This window comes from Gopherus evgoodei, chromosome 8 (genome assembly GCF_007399415.2).
Source record: "Gopherus evgoodei ecotype Sinaloan lineage chromosome 8, rGopEvg1_v1.p, whole genome shotgun sequence".
In the NCBI taxonomy this organism is placed as follows: Eukaryota; Metazoa; Chordata; order Testudines; family Testudinidae; genus Gopherus; species Gopherus evgoodei.
In genome coordinates, this window is record NC_044329.1 from 1206638 (window position 1) to 1224144 (window position 17507).

Sequence of the window (17507 nt, forward strand, 5' to 3'; positions counted from 1 at the left end):
TGGAACTCATTGCCAGGAGATGGTATGAAGGCCAAAAGTATAAGTGGGTTCAAAAAGAACTAGACAAGTTCCTGGACGACAGGTCCACCAATGGCTGCTAGCCACCATGCTCATGGTCAACTCCTGGCAATGGCTCCTTTCTGCCCGGAGGCAAGATGGCGGCGCAGGCCTCGCCCGGGGTCACATGTGAAAGGGCAAACACGTGATCCCAAAGTGAGGCCGCCGCCGCCATGTTGAATGAGGGCAGAGGGCAGTGAGGCCACCGCAGCCAGCTTGAGTGTGGGCAGCGGAGCCGCTGATCGCGGCGGGTGAGTCGGTTCGGGCCGCGGGGAGGGAGAGGAGACACCGCCCTCGGGCTGCCAAGCGGACCGGGAGTGGGCGGGGCTACGTGCTGCGGGAGCCACGGGGCCTGGTGAGTAACCTCCCCCCGCTCCTCCCTCCCTCCCGGCCTGCCCCCCCCCGGCCGGGTGTTCCCCTCCCTCCAGCCTGGCCGGGTGTTCCCCTCCCTCCAGGCCTGTCCCCCTTCCTCCTTCTCCCTCCCGGCCTGCCCCCCCCGGCTGGGTGTTCCCCCTTCCTCCAGCCTGGCCCCCCCCCGCCGGGTGTTCCCCTCCCTCCAGGCCTGTCCCCCTCCCTCCTTCTCCCTCCAGCCTGCCCCGCCCGCCGGGTGTTCCCTCTCCCTCCAGGCCTGCCCCGCCCGCTGGGTGTTCCCCCTCCCGGCCTGCCCCCCCCCGGCAGGGTGTTCCCCCTTCCTCCAGGCCTGGGCCCCCCCCCATACCGGGTGTTCCCCCTCCCTCCAGGCCTGCCCCGCCCGCTGGGTGTTCCCCCTCCCGGCCTGCTCCCCCCGCCGGGTGTTCCCCCTCCCTCCAGGCCTGCCCCGCCCGCTGGGTGTTCCCCCTCCCGGCCTGCCCCCCCCCGGCAGGGTGTTCCCCCTTCCTCCAGGCCTGGGCCCCCCCCCATACCGGGTGTTCCCCCTCCAGGCCTGGCCTCCCCTCCCCCCAAGCTGGGTGTTCGCTCTCCCTCCTCCTCCCACCAGGCCTGCCCCCCCCCCAGCCGGGTGTTTTCCCCTCCAGGCCTGGCCTCCCCCCCACCAGCCGGGTGTTTTCCCCTCCAGGCCTGGCCTCCCCCCCCCAGCCGGGTGTTTTCCCCTCCAGGCCTGGCCGCCCCCCCCCCCAGCCGGGTGTTTCCCCCTCCAGGCCTGGCCTCCCCCCCACCAGCCGGGTGTTTTCCCCTCCAGGCCTGGCCTCTCCCCCCCCCAGCCGGGTGTTTTCCCCTCCAGGCCTGGCCTCCCCATCCGCCCCCCTTGCTGAGTGCCCTCCCCAGTTGGGTGCTCCATTCCTCTCTCCAGGTCTGACTCTCCCTGCTGGGTTTCTCCTCCCTCTCCCTGCTTCCCCTTTCCCTGGCTGGGTGCCCCTGTTCCTCTCTCTCCAGGCCTGATCCCCTCCCGGGTGCCCCCATCCCACCGCCCTGCTGGGTTCCCCAGTCCCTCCAGGACTGATCCCCCCCCCCCGTCCCTGTCCCAAACCCAGGGCTGGCTCCAGCATTTTTGCCACTCCAAGTGGAAAAAAAAAAAAAAAAGCCGCAATCGGCACTTTGGTGGCAGCTCTACCGCCGCCGCTTCATTCTCTGGTGGCAATTCGGTGGCGGGTCCTTCCCTCCGAGAGGGACTGAGGTATCTGCTGCTGAATTGCCGCCGAAGAGCCAGACGTGCCCCCCTTCCCCTTGGCCGCCCCAAGCACCTGCTTGCTGCGCTGGCGCCTGGAGCCGGCCCTGCCCAGATCACTCCTGCACATTACCAGGGTCAGGAGGGCTCATAGCAAGCGACTGTAGGACCCTGTCCAGGGGTGGGGCTCTAAGGGGTTAACTGGGGCTCCGGGCCAGCCTTGGCCCATACCCCCTAGCCCAGCCCTCTGAAAGCCGTGGTTGGTTTATGTGAACGCTTAGGCCCCTGTCCTGCAGGAGAGCCTGGGTCAGCAAGACTCTACCAGAGCACCGGCTCCTCCCCGCAGAGAGCTCCTGGCAGGATCAGGATCTTAGAGAAGTGCTGTCTAGTGGGTCAATTGCAGGCTTGGGACTCCGGGCTCCTGGGTTCTAGTCCTGCCTCTGTGACTGATCTGCTGTGCAATGTCCCGCGATGCTGGCCCTGCTGCTGGGTGCTCCGTTCCTCCCCCTCCAGGCCTGCCCCCCCCCCCCACTGGGTGCTCCGTTCCTCCTCCTCCAGGCCTGGCCCCTCCTGCTGGGTGCTCCATTCCTCCTCCTCCAGGCCTGCCCCCCACTCGACTCCCCCTGCTGGGTGTCCCCATCCCTCCCCCTCCAGGCCTGCCCCCCCCCCAGCTGGGTGCTCCATTCCTCCCCCTCTTTGGCCAGATCTCCCTAGATGCGGAGCCGTGGGCCGCTCTCATTGGCTTTAGTGGAACTGGTGTGTGCTCAGCACCTCAGGAAATGAGGCCTCTCCCTGGGACTCAGTGTTCCCGCGGTGAAGTAGTAACTCTGCTTTCTCTTTAGTTCGAATAAATCTTTCGCCTTTTACTAAAGATTCCTGTCAATAAGGCCAGGCTCTTGAGGCTGCAGGGAGGTGGAAGGGAATAATGGCTGCAAAGAGCCCCGGCCAGGCCGAAGAGGCTAGGGAAGGGCCTAGTGTGGTAGCTAGTTCATGGTGCTGATTGTGAGTGGCATGTATCATTCTTGAGGGGAGGGAGCTGTTTACAAAGCAGCAGCCCCTGTCTCAGACCTCTCCGAAACTTACCTGTGGAGGAGAGTCATTCATTTTTGGCCTAATTTTTCAAGCATTTTTAAGCTGTCACAGCTTGGCAGGTCTGTAGCTGCAGTGTCAAGATTTTGATGATCCTGTCAGTAATTGTTTTCTGATTTATCAAAATGATAATTGGGGAGAAAGTGACAAATAATCATCAGTGGGGGATCTTCAAGGGTACCCCTACAAATGGTACGGGTGGAGAGAAGCATGTGGGAGTTGTCTCATTACTGGGTCACCCATGCTGTGCTTTGTATCCAAAGAGAAACAAGTGAGTGACTGGAAAGCTAGATGCAAGACAGTTTGCACAAGTTGTAGTAAGTAATTCATTCTTTAGCTGTGTCATTGCTGTGAAAGCAGATAGCATTGCCTCAGTTACCAGCAGTTGTCCCCTCTGAAAGATCGCTGATAAATGCTTCCTTTTTTGCCTTGTTCACTTAGTGTATCTTGTACAGACACTCTCCCTGCCTTGTCAGCCCCTTCTGCGGTGGGAGTTGTGTGGGCAGAGCTTTGTACATCTCTTTTGGAGAATGTCAGGGTTAAGTAAATCATCGGACCGCCAACTGATGCGTCTAAGTGATCCCTTCTCAAATGGGGTGCTGCACGCAGAAGGTGCGTTGCACAAACGGAAGGGAGTTAGGGATGGGGATGCTTTTACTCATTTTTGTTTGCCTTGTTTTCCTGGTAAATCGAGGTTTACAATCAGATTCCCCAAACACGGGGCTATTACACAGCTAGAGGGACTCAGACAGCAGTGACCAAAGGTCTGTTTGGTGCTGCTTCTGTCCATCATCCCAAAGGGCTTGGTCTGTGCACAGCTTTCCTCTGATAAGGCTCCTCCTCCGCTATAATGGAATCTCAGAAGTTCTGGCTGAGGGCAGTTGCCAGCATCCAGGAGGTGTGTGTCTGGTGCAAGGGAGGGAACCGAAGAGCAGAGCGAAAGGAAAGGATAAGAAGGAATTTCCAGCCATGTCCAAATGTAGCTCAGCTGGAGCAGGACAGTTTTGTCTTTCAAGAGCTAATGCCCTTCCCCACGCTGCAGGGTCTTGGTGGGAGCCCTGTTTTATTTCGCAGACAAACAGGAATTTATTGATTGGGCCTTAACAGTTGCAGTCACTTTTAAAATCAATGCATACAATTGATACAGCACTTTTCATCTTCGAAGGGCTTCCCAAACCTTATTCATAGATTGCAAGGCCAGGGGGGACCATTGCCATCATTTCATAGAACCATAGAATTGTAGGAGTGGAAAGGACCTCGGGAGGCCATTAGGTCTGGTCCCCTGCACTGATGGCAGGAGTAAGTATTGTCTCCCAGTGTTTCTCAAATGCAGCCGCCAGGGCCTTTCCTTGTAGCCATCTTCTGGGCTTGGGGGTAGGGGTGGGCGCAGTGTCCCCTCTCCCAGGGCCACACAAACACTGGAGGTGCAGGCAGCTGGTGAATTCCCCACTTTCCCGGGGGTAGGGAGGCAGGCTTTGGCCACAGGGCTTCAGGCCCCATCCACATGGTGGCAGGCTCTGGTTCCAGGCTCACCATCCCCTGCTGCCTCTCTGCCCACCTCCGCATCCAGCGCTTGCATGGTTGAGTAAAGCTGCTGTGAAAAGTGATATTAATAAACATACAGATACCGCTTTTCACAGCAGAAGACTTTCCAGCTAGCAAGTCATAGAAGAAAAAAAAGTGCAACCAAAAAAGCAGAAGAAACAACAACAAAAAGACAAGAACATGCTAAGCGACTTATTTCTGTTTTTATTCTGTTTAGGTCCCATAAAGAACAGAGACAACTGTAAATTAGTTTTTACTGAGTCTGAAAAAACCCTACCTAAATAAATTACAGTGATTTGGGCAGGAATATGCACATATTTATTTGTTCTTCCTAAAGTTAATCAAATATTTTAGGAAAAACTGTCAGCACGGCCACCAGCAAGAGTTGGTGGCTGCACTCTGAGGCCACCAAAAATTTTGTTGTGAGACCCCCCTAGTCTAGACCAGTAGTTTTCAAACTTTTTTTCTGGGGACCCAGTTGAAGAAAATGGTTGATGCCCACAACCCAATGGAGCTGGGGATGAGGGTTTGGGGTGCAGGAAGGGGTTCTGGGTTTTGGGGGGGCTCAAGGTTGGGGCCGGGGACTGGGGTGTGGGGTTGGGGCACAGGCGTACCTCCGGTGGCTCCCGGTCAGTGGCACAGCTGGGGTGCAGAGGCAGGCTTCCTACCTGTCCTGGCATCATGGACCATGCTGCGCCCCAGAAGCGTCCAGCAGCAGGTCTGCTCCCAGGCGGAGGCGCACAATTGTCTCCACGTGGCTTTTGCCTGCAGGCACCGACCCTCTCCAGCTCCCATTGGCTGCTTCTTGGCTAATTGGAGTACAGAGCTGGTGTTTGGGGTGGGGGCAGCATGTGGAGCCCCGTGGCCCCCCTGCCTAGAAGCCAGACCTGCTGCTGGCAGCTTCCGGGGCACATTGGGGTGTTGGAACAGGTAGGCAGTAGCCTGCCTTAGCTGGGCAGCACCGCCGATGGCACTTCTAACGTCCCAGCTGGTGGTGCTGACCAGAGCCACTAGGGTCCCTGGGTGCTGAGTAAGGCAACCCAATGCCATACATGCCACGATCCAGTACTGGGTCATGACCCGAACTTTGAAAATCACTGATCTAGACCATCCCTGACAGGTGTTTGTCTGAACTGCTCTCAGAATTCTCCAGTGATGGAGATTCCACAACCTCTATCAGCAATTTATTCCAGGGCTTAACCACCCTGACAGTTAGGAAGTTTTTCCTAATGTCCAACCCAAACCATCCTTGCTGCAATTTAAGCCCATTGCTTCTTGTCCTGCCCTCAGAGGTTAAGAAGAACTATTTACCTCCCTCCTCTTGTAACAAACTTTTATGCACTTGAAAACTGTTAACACTCATGTCACCCCTCTCAGTCTTCTCTTCTTTAGTGTGACCTTCTCCCATATAAGACAGGCTCTGGAACTGCCCCCAAAGAATTCTAGAGCAAATATTTTGGGAAAACATCCAATCTTGATTTAAAAACTGTTAGTGATGGAGAAGCCACCACGACTCTGGGTAAACTGTTCCAATGGTTAATTACCCTCCCTGGTAAAAATTTTACACTTTATTTCTAATATGAATTTATGTTGCTTCCCCTCCAGCCATTGGGTCATGTTATAGCTTTCTGTGCCAGTTTGAAGAGCCCATTGTCAAATACTGTAGGGCAGGTTTTCTAATTCTTTAATCACTTTCATGGCACTTCTCTAAACCATCTCCAATTTATCAACCTCCTTCTTGAACCGTAGGCACCAGAATGGGCACAGGGTTCCAACAGCGGGAGCACCCGTGCCAAATACAGAGGGAAAATCACTTCTCTGCTCCTACTCGAGATCCCCTGTTTACGCATCCAAGGATCGCATTAGCCTTTTCAGCCACCAGGTTGCACAGGTACCGCACGTTCAGCTGATTATTCACCACAATCCCCAAATCTGTTTCTGAGTCACTGCTTCCCAGGGTAGAGTCCTCCATCGTGTGACAATGGCCAATGTTGTTTGGTCCTAGGTGTACATGTGTACATTTAGCAGTATTAAAACATATTTTTTACTTGTACCCAGCTCACCAGGGATCCAAAGCATTCTGTATCAGTGACCTGTCCTCTTCCTTATTTCCCATTTCCTCAATTTGTGTGTCATGTGCAAACTTTATCAGTGATGATTTTATGTTTTCTTGCAGGTCCTTGATAAAAATGTTAAATAGGAGCAGGTCCCTGCAAGACCCCACTCGAAACACACTGCTTGCTACTGTTTCCCCATTTTAGTTACATTTTGAGACCTCTCAGTTAGCCAGCTTTCAATCCATGTAAGGTGGGCCATGTTGATTTATATTGTTCCAGTTTTTTAATCAAACTGTTATGTGGTACCAAGTCAAACGCCATTCAGAAGTCTAAGTCTCAGCGTTGTTACCTTTATCAACCAAGCTTGTAATCTCATCAAAAAAAGATATTGAGTTAGACAGGATCTGTTTTCCATAATCCCATGTTGATTGAAATTAATTATATTACCCTCCTTTAATTCTTTATTCATCGAGTGCCATATCAGCTGCTCCATTATATTGCCCCAGATCGATATCAGACTGACAAGCCAGGTCCTCCCATTTACCCTTTTTAAATATTGGCACAATGTTAGCTTCCACTCTTCTGGAATTTCCCCAGTATTCCAAGACTTATTGAAAATCAACATTAATGTTCCACCAGCTCCTCACCCAGCACTTTTGAAACACTTGTGTGCAAGTTATCTGGACTTGCTGTTTTAAAAATGTCTGATTTTTTGTAGTTCCTCTTTAACGTCCTCCTGAAATACTGTCGGAATGGAAAGTATTTCATCATTCTCACATGCTATTACCACATCTTCTGTCTTGTCCCCAAACACAGAGCAGAAATGTTTATTGAATGCTCTGCCTTTTTTGCATTATTATTGATAATTCCCCCTTTTCCATGTAGTCATGGACCAGCATCACTGTTAGAATTGTTTTTCTTCCTAATGTGCTTTAAAACTCCTCCTTATTGCCCTTCATTATCAATTAGTCTTCACGCCAAGGATTGTCATCCCAAATTTACAGATGGGGGTAAGCGAGGGAAATATACCAAGTGACTTGCACAAGGCTGCAGGAGGAGTGGATGGGAAGTTGTTGATTCCTGCCTCCCAGTCTTCTCTCACTGAGCCTAAGGCCATGGCTACGCTACAAGGTTTGGTTGATGCAAATTACGGCCGTATACCGTTGGCGACTTTTGTATATTGCTGAGGTGTGTGCATACTTGGTTGCTTGCTTCAGCATGGTGCATATTCACCATGAGTGGTTGCGTCAGTAGAAAACGTGGTGCCCCATGGGTAGGTGTCCTAATGTGACCTGTGCCACTGTCTGACACAGTGCCATGTGGGACATTTCTGAGTGCTTTGTGGAATACTAATGATTTTCCCAGGGATTTCTGGGAACAAGGAGTCAAGTTCCCACCATGCATTTCTCCATTCCATGATGCCTGCTCCATCCTATAATTTTCACACTGTTTTAAAAATCTCCCACAGTCCCACACATCGCTTTTCAGTGTGCATCATATTTCTGGCAGAAGCATGTGCCCTGCAGAACTCAGTGTAGTTCTAATGACTATTGCTAATACAGGATGCACGATTCTCCTGTATTTGCAGAACCTAAGTAGTACCACTATAACTGAGCATGCAGTGAGGAAGCTGCAGGGCTATTCCAGTGTAAGAACTGCGTGCTGATGGACACAAGAAGTAGAAATTCCAGGCTGTTTCCGACATTCGTGGAGCAACTCCACCCAGTGGATGTCGGCTTCTGGGCCTGAGAAACAAGCACTGATTGGTGGGATTGAATTGTAATGCAGGTTTGGGATGATGAATAGTGGTTGCAGAACATGTGGATGCAAATGGCCACATTCCTGAATCTGTGTGCTGAGCTCGCCTCAGATCTCCAGCACAGGGGAGGCCAAAATCAGCTGCAATGACTGTGGTGAAGCGAGTGGCTATCATGCTCTGGAAGCTTGCAATGCCGGACTCTTATTGGTCAGTGGCCAATCAGTTTAAAGTTGGAAAATCTACAGTGGGCGCCATTTTTTTCCAAGTGTGTAAGACCATTAAGTATATCCTGCAACACAGGACTGTTAGTCTTGATAATGTGCAGGAAATAGTGCATAGATTTGCAGCAGTAGGGTTCTTGAAAACTACAGTGGGGTGATAGATGGCACACACATCCTATTCTGGGACCAGCCCTCCTTGCCACTGAGTGCATAAACAGAAAGAGATACTTTTCCATAGTTATGCAAGCACTAGTTGATCACTGGGGATGTATCACTGATATCAGCGTGGGCTGGTCAGGGAAGCATCTTTAAGAACACTAGACTTTTCAAAAAGCTGCAAGTAAACAGTGATAATGTATGTTCAGGTCTGTAAAATCTTTTTCGATGTAGTGCATTGTGGTTGATGTGTGGGTTTGACAGGTCGGTGGATGTGTAACTATGGTTCTCCATGTTGTCTGGAATGGAGTGATAGGATTAAGGATGCACCCCAAGTTGCCTCCCTACACCTATAGAGGAGTGTCGGGAGCACTGACCATGGGGTTCTCTAAGCCCTGGAAAGGCTGCTGAGTCCCGGCATCTTTGGGCATGTAGGTCAATAATGCTCAGGCAACAAACTGATGTTGCATGTAGGTCAAAAATACTCTTCAACATCAGAGTTTGTTGCCTGAGCAAACCCATGATGTCCTGGTGCATTTCCTGATGCAATTCTCCGTTGTTTTCCCTCTCCTGTAGCAACCACTGTCTCCATTCTCAGTCCTGTTCTATGCTCATGCTCATATGGCCCTTCTAAGCCCAGCGTTCACAATCCGAGACCAGAGAGGACTGGAGGATCTCGCCAAACATATCCTCCATAGTTGTCCTCTTTGTCTTCCTGATCAGAGTCGGGTGTTCAGTGGGCATGGAGAGGGCCCCGCAAGGCCACCGCACCACAGGCTGCTGATTAGATGAGACAGCCACGTCATTAGACTTACAGGTACACCGGGAAGTCTCAAGACTCCCTTCCATTATTCCGATAAACACCTGTCATCAGAAATGCTAACTCCCTTTGGAGTGCCTTTGTAGCACAGCTGTGCAGCTCAGGCCATGGTGAATATGGCCTAGCCTAGCAGGGAGGAGTGGGGATGTTTCAAGGAGTGGAAGGTCTAAATGCTGGGTGACTCTGGGCAGGAATATCGGGGAAGTGCGGTGAGTATTGCCATTGTTTTCACAGGCAGTGGTGAATCTGGCTGATATCGCGTGCCTGAGGGTGACAAAGGCACATAGACTCCAGCTGCTGTTGGCATCCCGAAGCTGTCTGGGCACTTACGCTTGTAGCCTATTTCCTGCCATGGTGCCAGCAGAAGTCATTGCAGAATGGCATGGGAAAGGCTCCTATTTTGGAAGAAGAAACAAGCTATTGTCTCTAGGGATGTTCAGGAGAGGTTTGTAGAGCATCTCAAAAAATGTTTCATTGAGAGTGTTGAAGAACGTAAAAGAGACGATCCCTATTCAGATAGACAAAGTACTACCCAGGACCTCCTGCTTAGCCCAACAAACCGAATAACTGAAAAGCGGACGCCACCTCTACGTCTGTGTTTGTTCTACCTCCAGCTAAGTGAGAGAACACATAGGATGTGTATTGTGCATTTGGACTATCATATTCCTTTATAAGAGCATAAGAATTGCCACATTGGGCAGACCTGTGGTTCATCTAGCCCAGTATCCCGTCTTCCAAAAGTTGCCAGTGTCGGATGTTTCAGAGGGAATGAACAGAATAGAGCTATTTACAGAGTGATCCATCCCTGGTCGTGCTGAGATGGGGTGATGAGCACTGCATGCAGTATTCAAGATGTGGGTGCACCATGGATTTACACAGTGGCCTTAATATATTTTCTATCTCTTTCCTAATGGTTCCCAACATGCTGTTAGGTTTTTGGGTTTTTTGACTGCCACGGCACATTGAACAGATGTATCCACAGTGATTCTAAGATCTTTCTTAAGCACCAATAGCTAATTTTGACCCCATCATTTTGTATGCATCTTTGGGATTTTGTTTTCAAATGTGCATTACTTTGCCTTGATCAACATTGAATTTCAATTGCAATTTTATTGTCCAGTCACCCAGTTTTGTGAGATCCCTTTGTAACTCTTCTGTCAGTTTTGAACTTAACTATCTTGGGTAATTTTGTATCATCTGCAGACTTTCCCACCTCCCTGTTTACCCCTTTTTCCAGATCATTTATGAATGTGTTGAACAGCACTTGTTTACCCTATTTACCTATCTCCATTGGGAAACTGGGCATTTATTTCTACCTTTTGGTTCCTATCTTTTAACTAGTTACTGGTCCATGAGTGGACCTTCCCTATTATCCCATGACTGTGTACATTGCTTAAGAATCTTTGGTGAGGGACCTTGTCAAAGGCTTTATATCCACTGCTTCACCCCATCCACATGTTGTTTACCCCTTCAAAGAATTTTAATATGTTGGTGAGGCGTGATTTAGCTTTTCAAAAACCATGTTGACTCTTCCCCAACACCAGCACGTCATCTTAATCCATGTTTCTGATAATTCTGTTCTTTACTATAGTTTCAACCAATTTGCCTGGTACTGAAGTTAGGCTTCCCGGTCTCAAATTGTCAGAATCGCCTCTGGATCCTTTAAAAAAATCTGAGTTACATTAGCTATTCTCCAATCAGCTGGTACAGAGGCTGATTTAAGTGTAGGTTGCATATCGTGACTAATTGTTCTGAAACGTTATTCTCTAACGTTTAGTTTTCTAACATTATACAAGTAAAGGAAGCTATGAAAAGTCAAAGCCTTTGGTCTCTAAACTTGCGGATGGGGTGGGCGCCCTTTTACATGGGGGAGAAGTGCGGTGGGGGAGGAAAGGAGGAAGATAAAGTTTTGGGCAATGAAAAATGCTTATATGGAATAATGCACGTATTCGGGTTCCCTGACCCTTAATCAGCGGCTCATCTGCACTTGTCTGGCGGAAATGGCTTGACTCCAGTAGCATTTCAAATAGCTCCTGGGTCGCCATGTGGTTTGAGTCATCTGGTGTATCTCCTTCCTCTCCCCACCTTTCTTTTGCTGTTCACGGTAGGGGTCTCTGCCTTTGCATCCTGTGAAGTGTCCACAGTCAAAGGCAGGATCCTGGGGAAGTACCTGCCAGGTCTGGCATGCGGTTCATTGTAGAAGCACCAGATTCGTTGTTGGCCTCCATCGCCTCCTGGTATGCCTGGCAAAGTTCCTTTGCTTTCCCATGGCGCTGCTGCTCATCCCTGTCATGCCCCAGTCTCTGCATTCCCTGTGCAACCTGCCCGTAGATATCTATATTTCTATGGCTGGTGTTTAGCTGTGTGGGCAGAGCGTCTGTCCCCACAGGCCAAGAAGATCCAAGACTTTTATCCTGCTCAAGACAGGAGTGGGTCTAGTACTTGTCTTTACGCATGGAGCTGGCAGGGTGCCTGCATACAACAAAGGTGAGGTGGTAGGTGTGCTCGTCAAGGTGGGCAATCAGGAGACAGCATTGAAAAAGCACATGGTGGTTTGTAAGAGGAAAGGTGAGCTTCCAGGTTCTGTGACCTCTGGGCAGTGGGGTTCAAAACCATGACAAGAATGGCCACTGTTGTGGGACAGGGGCCCTATGGAACAGCTGCTGGAAGACTGTTATGGTTGACACAACTAATGCAGGGTCTGTACTAGCACTTTGTCAACCTAAATAGGTCAGCCGTGGCTCTGCATTGCTCAGGAGTGTGGTGGTATTGCGTCGCTGTAACAGGGTGCTTGTGTCGGCAGGAGATAAATTTTGGTGTAGACACATGCACAACTAGGTCGACACAATTTGACTTAGGTCAACCTAACTTTGTAGCAGAGACCAGGCCTGCATGCGGATGGAGCAATGCGCTACACTCTTGTTCTTCAGTCAGCACGAGTTCTGAGCAGGTTCCTGTCCTTCACGTCTACTGAAGCCACGGCATGCTTGAACTCCTCAGTATTTGAGAGGGAATGTTCTGTTCTGTATTGGGTAATGGGGGAAATAGCCGAGGGTCATGGCTGTATATTTTCTTGTTTCCATATTAGGCCGAAGCCAGTAGATTCAATAGATTTCAACCATTTTAAGGGAGGCAGTGGACCAGTGGATAAGGCCTTGGGCTAGGAGTCGTAGGAGCCTGGGGGTTCTAGTCTTGCATGGTGTCTGTGGGCTTGCAGCCTAACCTGTCTGTGCATCCATGGCCCGGTCTATGAGCCTCTTTATCATAGAATCATAGGCCTGGAAGGGACTTTAAGAGGTTGAGATGTTGCACTCCATATGATTTTATGAAAATATGCTAATGAGTGTGAATGTAATGTAACTGGAATATGCTTCATGCAAAAGGTCTCTTGTAAGGTATCATTACAAAGCTTATAATCTGCGGAATGTGATCATCCTATTTGTATGAATGTATCTGTCACAGTGTGCGGGGACACAAGGCCCTGCACCCCCGGCTTCCTGCGATTCACCAGGGCTCTCAGCCAGCCAGTAAAGCACAAGGTTTATTTGGACGACAGGAACACAGTCCAGGACAGGTCTTGCAGGCACAGACAACAGGACCCCCTTTAGTTAGGTCCATCTGGGGCCCCCAGGGAGGCCACAGCCCCGTTGGGAAGCCCAAGCCCTGTCGGGGCACCCCTCTCCATTTCCCAGCCAGCTTCAAACTGAAAAACCCCTCAAGCCCCTCCTCTCTGGGCTTTGTCCCTTTCCCGGGCCAGGAGATCACCTGATCTCTTTGTCTCCAACACCTTCAGTTGGCATCTTGCAGGGGAGGGGCCCAGGCCATCAGTTGCTAGGAGACAGAGCATCAGATATTTAGGTGTGCTGGCCCTTTGCTCTGCAGCAACCATACACCCTTATTCAACCACCTGGATACTTAAGAACTGCATAGGGGACACTGAGGCACCAACAGAGTACTCAGAGAAAATATTAAGAACATTCCCTATTTGTTACACTATCATTCTTGTATCTGAAACTAGAAATATGAAATATAACTCAGGTCCTGTTGTAATTATGCAAAGTGTGAGCCATGAGTGGTGGTTTGGAATCTTGATGGCTCCCATTAACCAGGACAATTGACTGTAGATGGCTCTGTTTGCTTGCAAGCCTTCCTGTGAGTCAGGCCGGGAAGAATGAAGGCTTGGGGTCAAACAGGACATGTGACCATGTCACCTGCTACTGGGAATCCACCTCAAACCTGGTGCTTTTCCATTTAGAAGGAGAGATGGTGACAGAGAGACACAAAAGATTCCTGCCTTGGACCAAAGCTTTAGAAGGCAGTGGAACGGAACAAAGGAGGCTCCAGTCATGAGAAATCCCCTAGTTACCACCTTAGCTGAAGCTAACAAGAATTGTTCCAGGGGACAGGATTGGGCCCAGACTAGGAAGTAGTCCAGTCTGTGAAAGAAGCTTATTGGAACATCTCTGAGGGTGAGATTTCATCTGTAATCAGTTTCTTAATGTATTAGGCTGACTCGCATGTTTTGCTTTATTTTATGTGGTGACTTGCTTTGTTCTGTCTGTTATTACTTGGAACCACTTAAATCCTACTTTTTATACGTAATAAAATCACTTTTTGCTTATTAATTAAGTAGTAAAGTAAAGAGTAGTAATTAATACCTGGGGGAGCAAACAGGTGTGCATCTCTCTCTATCAGGGTTACGGAGGGCAGACAATGATGAGTTTACCCTCTATAAGTTTTATACAGAGTAAAGCGGCTTCATTTGGGATTTGGATCCCATTGGGAGCTGGGTGCTAGAGACAGGAGCACTTCTTAAACTGTTTTCAGTTAAGTCTGTAGCTTTGGGGCGTGTGGTTCAGACCCTGGGTCTGTGTTGGAGCAGACTGGCATATCTTGCTCAATAAGGCAGGGTTCTGGAGGCCCAAACTGGCAGATAAAACGGGCTAAGAGATAGTCTCAGCACATCAGGTGACAGTCCCAACGAGGTCTCTGTGACCGAACCCGTCACAGAGGTCATCTATCCAGTCACCTGCATTCATGGCCATTTCTGACAGGTGTTTGTCTAAACTGCTCTTAAAAATCTCCGATGATGGAGATTCCACAACCTCCCTGGGCAATTTGTTCCAGTGCTTAACCACCCTGACAAGTAGGGAGTTTTTCCTAATCTCCAGCCTGAACCTCCTTTGTTGCAATTTAAGCCCACTGCTTTTTGTCCTGTCCTCAGAGGTTAAGGAGAACAATTCTTCTCCCTCCTTGTACAGTAACAACCTTGTATGCACTTGAAAACTGTTATCATGTCCCCTCTCAGTCTTCTCTTCTCCTGACTAAACAAACCAAAATTGTTCAGTCTTTCCTCACAGGGCATGTTTTCTAGACATTTGATCATTTTTGTTGCTCTTCTCTGCACTTTCTCCAATTTGTTTACATGGTTCCTGAAATATGGTAGCTGGAACTGGACACAACACTCCAGTTGAGGCCTAATCAGCGCGGAGTAGAGCGGAAGAATTAATTCTCGTGTCTTGCTTACAACACTCCTGCTAATACATCCCAGTATGATATTTGCTTCTTTTGCATCAGTGTTACACTGTTGACTCATATTTAGCTTGTGATCCACTATGACCCCCAGATCCTTTTCTGTAGTACTCCTTCCTAGGCAGTCATTTCACATTCTTTATGTGTGCAACTGATTGTTCCTTCCTAAGTGGAGCACTTTGCATTTGTCCTTATTGAATTTCATCCTATTTACTTCAGACCATTTCTCCAGTTTCTCCAGGTCATTAGAATTTTAATCATGTCCTCCAAAGCACTTGCAACCCCTCCCAGCTTGGTATTGTCTGCAGACTTTATAAGTGTACTCTCTATGCCATTATCTAAATCATTGATGAAGATAATGAAGAGAACCAGACCCAGAACGGATCCCTGCAGGATCCCACTCATAGGTCAGAAGGGACCAATATGATCATCTAGTCTGACCTCCTGCACAAGGCAGGCCGCAGAACCCTACCCATCCACTTTTATACAACCCCTAATCCAGGACTGAGTTATTGAAATCCTCAAAACTGGTTTGAAGACCTCAAACTGCAGAGAATCCACCAGCAAGCGACCCAGGCCCCACGCTGCAGAGGAAGGCGAAAAACCTCCAGGGCCCCTGCCAATCCGCCCTGGAGGAAAATTCCTTCCCGACCCCAAATATGGCAATCAGCTAAACCCTGAGCATGTGGGCAAGACTCACCAGCCAGCACCCAAGAAGGAATTCTCTGCAGTAACTCAGTTCCCATCCCATCCAACATCTCCCCGCAGACCATTGAGCAGACTTATCTGATGATAATCCAGGATCAATTGCCCAAATTAAGCTACCCTATCATAACGTCCCCTCCATATACTTATCAAGGTTAGTCTTGAAGCCAGATAAGTCTTTTGCCCCCACTACTTCCCTCGGAAGGCTGTTCCAAAACTTCACACCCCTAATGGTTAGAAACCTTCGTCTAATTTCAAGTCTAAACTTCCTAATATCCAGTTTGTACCCATTCGTCCTCGTGCCTACATTAGAACTAAACTTAAATAATTCCTCTCCCTCCCTAACGTTAACCCCCCTGATATATTTATATAGAGCAAGCATATCCCCTCGCAGCCTTCTTTTGGCCAGGCTAAACAAGCCAAGCTCTTTGAGTTTCCTTTCATAAGGCAGGTTTTCCATTCCTCGGATCATCCTAGTAGCCCGTCTCTGGACCTGTTCCAGTTTGAATTCATCCTTCTTGAACATGGGACACCAGAACTGCACACAATATTCCAGATGGGGTCTCACCAGCGCCTTATATAACGGTACTAACACCTCCTTATCCTTGCTGGAAATACCTCGCCTAATGCATCCTAAGATCGCATTTGCTTTTTTAACAGCCGTATCACATTGGCGGCTCATAGTTATCCTGCTATCGTCCAATACCCCAAGGTCCTTCTCCTCCTCCGTCGCTTCCAACTGATGCGTCACCAACGTATATCTAAAATTCTTATTATTAATCCCTAAGTGCATGACCTTTCACTTTTCACTATTGTATTTCATCCTATTACTCTTACTCCAGTTTACAAGGTGGTCCAGATCTTCCTGAATAGTATCCCTGTCCTTCTCCGTGTTAGCAATACCCCCCAACTTTGTGTCATCTGCAAACTTTATTAGCACGTTCCCGTTCTTTGTGCCAAGGTCAGTAATAAAAAGGTTAAATAAGATCGGTCCCAAAACCGATCCTTGAGGGACTCCACTAGTAACCTCCTTCCAGCCTGACAGTTCACCCTTCAATACGACCCTCTGGAGTCTCCCCTTTAACCAGTTCCTTATCCACCTTACAACTTTCATATTCATCCCCATCATTTCCAATTTAACTAACAGTTCCCCATGCGGAACCGTGTCAAACGCCTTACTGAAATCGAGGTAAATTAGATCTACCGCATTTCCTTTATCTAAGTAATCCGTCACCTTCTCAAAGAAGGAGATCAGATTGGTTTGGCACGATCTACCTTTAGTAAATCCATGTTGCAATTCGTCCCAATTACCATTGACCTCTATGTCCTTGACTACTTTCTCCCTTAAAATTTTTTCCAAGACCTTACATACTACAGACGTCAAGCTAACAGGCCTATAATTACCCGGATCACTTTTATTCCCTTTCTTAAAAATAGGGACTACGTTAGCAATCCTCCTGTCGTACGGCACAACCCCCGAGTTTATCGATTGCTTAAAAATTCTCACTAACGGGCTCGCAATTTCACGCGCCAGTTCCTTTAATATCGTCGGATGGAGATTGTCCGGGCCCTTCGATTTTGTCCCATCAAGCTGTTCAAGTTTGGCCTCTACCTCAGTTGCAGTAATATCCACCTCCATATCCACATTCCCGCTTATCATCCCTCCATCATTGCTAAACTCCTCACTAGTCTTATTAAAAACTGAGGCAAAGTACTTATTTAGATATTGGGCCATATAGGTCGTCCTTAACCTCCATTCCATCCTCAGTGTATAGCAGCCCCACTTCTTCTTTCTTTGTTTTCTTCTTATTTATGTGGCTGTAGAACCTTTTACTATTGGTTTTGATTCCCTTTGCAAGGTCCAGTTCAATGCGGCTTTTAGCCTTCCTCACTTTATCCCTACATGTTCTGACCTCACCAAGGTAGCTTCCCTTGCTAATCCCGCCTTTCTTCCACTCCCTGT

The 17507-nt window shown here is 49.1% G+C and overlaps 1 protein-coding gene across 9 annotated transcripts in view; it reads left to right on the forward strand.

Annotated features, from left to right (window-relative positions):
• Positions 1–259: 259 nt before the first annotated feature.
• Positions 260–17507, forward strand: part of UIMC1 (ubiquitin interaction motif containing 1) — a 69228-nt gene continuing 51980 nt past the window's right edge. For 5 of the 9 annotated variants that reach the window (XR_004001715.1, XR_004001717.1, XR_004001716.1 and 2 more), the window contains exons 1-2: positions 319–412; positions 6044–6185. Coding sequence is in view for 1 of the 9 variants with exons in the window: in XM_030573710.1 (XP_030429570.1) it covers positions 6052–6185 (134 nt within the window). In the remaining 8 variants the exon portion in view is untranslated. The other 4 variants (XR_004001718.1, XR_004001720.1, XR_004001719.1 and 1 more) reach the window with 4 other exon arrangements.